The sequence below is a fragment of the Rhinopithecus bieti genome, unplaced genomic scaffold (assembly GCF_001698545.2).
Source record: "Rhinopithecus bieti isolate Rb0 unplaced genomic scaffold, ASM169854v2 scaffold_21412, whole genome shotgun sequence".
Taxonomy (NCBI): Eukaryota; Metazoa; Chordata; class Mammalia; order Primates; family Cercopithecidae; genus Rhinopithecus; species Rhinopithecus bieti.
Genome location: NW_016811643.1, coordinates 2,562,817 through 2,567,302, shown reverse-complemented (window position 1 = coordinate 2,567,302; position 4,486 = coordinate 2,562,817). Strand labels below are relative to the sequence as shown.

At 38.0% G+C, this 4,486-nt stretch overlaps 1 protein-coding gene across 1 annotated transcript in view; it reads right to left on the bottom strand.

Annotated features, from left to right (window-relative positions):
- The window catches only part of RRM1 (ribonucleotide reductase catalytic subunit M1), a 46,069-nt gene that overhangs the window by 7,644 nt on the left and 33,939 nt on the right, over nucleotides 1-4,486 (bottom strand). Inside the window, exons 11-13 of the mRNA XM_017894324.1 lie at nucleotides 3,319-3,468; nucleotides 2,896-3,117; nucleotides 971-1,047 (exon numbers count right to left, since the gene is read on the bottom strand). Coding sequence (XP_017749813.1) covers nucleotides 971-1,047; nucleotides 2,896-3,117; nucleotides 3,319-3,468 — 449 coding nt within the window. The remainder of the gene's footprint in view (nucleotides 1-970; nucleotides 1,048-2,895; nucleotides 3,118-3,318; nucleotides 3,469-4,486) is intronic.

Sequence of the window (4,486 nt, the reverse complement as noted above, 5' to 3'; positions counted from 1 at the left end):
TATATATATATACACACACACACACATACAGTACAGGTCCATTTTCTTAAAAGTTGAATTTCCCATGTAAATACACTCTTGGAAGTGTGTGCATACTCTTGGAAGAAAACCTAAAGTATGACAGACACTAAGATGCACACAGGGTTTCTGGGGGAGGCTGTATTAGTATAATTTTCATTTTCTCTTTCCAAATCTATGTTTTCCTAAATTTTCTAACATGTATTATTTGACTAGGAAAACAATTTTAATTTAACAATTTTAAGGCAAACAGTTATTTTTTTCAAAGAGCATTTAAAGCTACTGCTTCATTCTCCAAATATTAATCACTTTGCATATGTATTAACCCATAAATGACAAAGTCATCACGATAGAAAACAAAAACAATTTGCTTTGTTATTCACTCTGCAAAACATTCTGCCTGCCTTCGAATCCGTTATGCTTATTAGTTTGAAAGGTCTACAAAAACTCAATTTTAAAACTTTTCTTTCCTATAGTTAAAACATATTACCCTCCAAAAACTCTTCCAAAATCCCTTATTCCTATGACAAAATCCCTTATTCCTATGACAATCAATTCAAACAAAAGCCATTTATATGCCCGATGTAACTAAATTGGGAAATAAATAAGAATCAAAAACATTTAAAAAAAAAAAGCATAGTTGGAAAAAAGCCTTAATGAGAAAGAAAATTACCTAATCTGGGTGTGTTAAGTCCCTAAAATAAGATCAACTAATAATAGCAATTCCTACCAAGTACTGAAATGCTTTCATTGTGCCAAGCAACTTCCAGGTTGCTATATATATATTATCTTACAAAGGTTTTTCCCAAATAGTTTTGTGAGATAGGCCATTTTAGCCCCATTTGTAATAAACGAGTTTAAGAAGTTAAAATGACATATCTAACTTCTGAAGATCCAGAAGGTGAACCTAAACCCTTCTGCCTTCAAAGCTACTTTATATCTCTTCACTTACTTTGCAATCTTCTCCTTGAGAAGGTTCCAGTCCCATAGGTCTGTAGGAGTAACATTCCACATATCATACTGAAGAATCTAAGGAATACACAACTCAAATTTATTCTACAGCAAGTTAAAACTATGGAAAAAAAAAAAAAAAAAAAACTAGCTGCCATGTCCCCACATCCCAACAAATGCTGTCTTCTAATCAACCTCTATGAGGAATACAAGCTCCAGAGATTTTCCTGTACAAAATTCCATGTAGTCATACTGATCAGAAGCAGGCTAAGAAAACTGATTATCCCACATCATATCTACAAACCAGAAAATTCTAACATTCATAAAAGCATGTGGCTGATACATTTTTTTTTTACAGTAAAAATGTTACTTTAACCTTGTCTTTCTTCAGTGCTTTCATCTGTCCCTTGATCTGTTTACTTAGCTAAAAACACCTATTTTCCTCTAATACCAGCAGGAATGTCTGAAATAAAATTAACATTTTATATAGAAAAGAATCATAGTACTGATAATAAAGGCAGTGAAGGCAGAATTCTAACACAGCTCCTCAGATTCCCACACCTTGGTGCACAGGCTGTTTATAATCTCCACTTGAGTGTGGACATGACTTGAGAATAGGACGGATGTCACTCCAGTGATTATGGCAAAGGTGAAAGGTTTCTGCAGATGTAATTAAGGTTGCAAATCAGCTGATTCTGAGTTAAATAAAAGGAAGATTATGCCAGGAGCAGTGACTCATACCTGTAATCCCAGCATTCTGGGAGGCCAAGGCAGGTAGATCACTTGAGGTCAGGAGTTCAAGACCAGCCTGGCCAACATGGCAAAACCCCGTCTCCACTAAAAATACAAAAATTAGCCAGGCGTGGTGCCATACGCCTGTAATCCCAGCTACTCGGGAGACTTGAGACAGCAGAATCGCTTCAACCTGGGAAGCAGAGGTTGCAGTGATCTGAGATCACAGCACGCACTCCATCCTGGGTAACAAAGTGAGACTCTGTCTCAGAAAAAAAAAAGTGGGAGGGGGGGTGGTGGAGGATGGCGGGGAGATTATCCTATGTGGACCTGATTTATTAGGTGAAACACTCAAAGAGACTAGAGTATGCCCCTTCTGAAATGAGAGATGGTCTCTCCCACTGGCCTTAAAGAAGCAAGATGCCATGAATCCTTGAAATATATTTTGCCAACAACGAGGTGAGCTTGGAAGAGAACTCTGTGTCTCAGATGAGACCACAGCCCTTACCAACATCTTGAACATAGACCCAGAAAAGAAGGCCCAGCTAAGCTAAGTCTGGACTCCTGACGTCTGGAAACTGTGAGATAACGAATGCATGTTTTAATCCATAGAAAATAAACACTGGCAGCATCCCTCTTATATTATTTTAGCAATGACTAGTTCTAAATAAGAGATTAAAACAGAGTATCCTTTTTACTCCAGAGGACAAAGGTACTGAAGTTTCCTATGGCTGGTGCAACAAATTACTAAAAACTTGGTAACTTAAAATAACAAAAATGTATTCTATCATAGTTCTGAAGACCAGAAGCCCAAAATCAACGTGTTGGGAGGGCCACACTCCCTCCAGAGGCACTAGAAGAGATTCTGTTCCTTGCCTCTTATAACTTCTAGTGGCTATCAGCATTCCAAGGCTTGTGGTTGTAACACTCCAATTTCTGCCTCCATAGTCACGTTGCTTCCCCTTCTGTGTCTCTTGCAGGACAACTGTCATTAGATTTAGGGCCCACCTGGATAATCCAGATAAATCTCCTTATCTCAAGGTTCTTCATTACACCTGCAAAAACCCTTTTTTGAACCAAATAAAATGAAATTCACAGGTTCCAGGAATTAGGAGGGACATATCCTTTTGTGGGATCACCATTCAGCCCACTACAGGTACTCACAGGCAAAAACAATTTCATCCATATACTTACTCCTTTGCTAACTGGAGAGCCCTCATAGGTTTCATATGGGCCCTGCTCCTTGGCAAGGTCACAGCTGGCTTCCAGGGCGCCATAATAAATAGTTTCAAAGATCTGCTTATTCAGTAATTGGGCTTCTGCACTCTCAAAAGGGTATCTCATCAGGATAAAAGCATCTGCCAGACCTTGTACCCCAATTCCAATGGGGCGATGACGTTTATTTGATAGGCATGCCTTTGTGTCAACAGATTTTAAAGAAAAGGAGAAAATATTACTGAACAGGAAAAGCAACATTCTGTACCAAATGAGACAGACTACCTCTTTTTCTCAAACCACTTTACTGACAACCATTTAAATAATGACTTGAAGATCATGACTGATTCCTTTCAATTTGGATTTCAATAATTACCAATAAGCAGAGAAATATATTCATACCTCTGGTACAGGATAGTAGTTTATATCAATAATTTTATTCAAGTTTCGGACGACGACTTTAGTGACTTCAGCCAACTTCTTAAAGTCATATGTGTGTTCTGATGTGACATACATATTCAGGGCCAGGGAAGCCAAATTACAAACAGCAACCTGGAATGCAAAAAACAGGTCAAGAATCACACGATTTTTATTTCTACTTCCTATGTCAACTACACCACCATGTGAGCCTCTAATACTCTCAAGACAATAAAATTTTAAATTTTTATATTTGACTTCTCCCTCTTCATCATTCATCAGTCCATTTCTAAATCCCACTGATTCTATTTATTTCTTCAATACCTAGTCATATGTGTTAGTTATAACATGCATCAGCAAAATAAGATAGAGAATCCTGTGTTCCACAGTACACAGCTCTATTACCAGACATATATCACACTATGTTATAATTAGCTTTTTACATATACCGATCTCATTATTCAGTAGATAAGTGCCCCTACAATATGGTAGCCACTGGCTACATGTATCTATTTAAAATGAAATAAAATTTGAGTTTCTCAGTTGCACTAGTCATATTTCAAGTGCTTAATAGCCATCAGATACAGAACATTTCCATCACTGCAGAAAGTTCTTCAAAGCACCCATGTCCACCTCACCTTCACTGATATTCTGACAAGCCCTTAGCAACAAAGGATTCCAATTTGTGATTTCTGAAAAACTTCTTCCAGTGATTCCTCCACTACACTAGGCAGTGAGCTTCACACAAGGATCATTTTATTTATATCTTTAGCACTAACAACACATCTGGCACAGAGTAAGTCTTGATAATGCTGAATGAATACACTTTCTTTTCCATTTTGATTATGACTATCCCAAGCCAAAGTCTTAACTTCTCTCACCTGGACTACTGAAAGTTTCCCAGTTGAACTCTTGATGCCCTTCACATCTACTCCATTCTACACATGTTGCCAAATACCCATTTTTAAAATATAGCTTGAATCACAAAAGTCTAATAAATATCAGGGAGAGCCAGGCGCGGTGGCTCAAGCCTGTAATCCCAGCACTTTGGGAGGCCGAGACGGGTGGATCACGAGGTCAGGAGATCGAGACCATCCTGGCTAACACCGTGAAACCCCGTCTCTACTAAAAAATACAAAAAACTAGCCGGGCG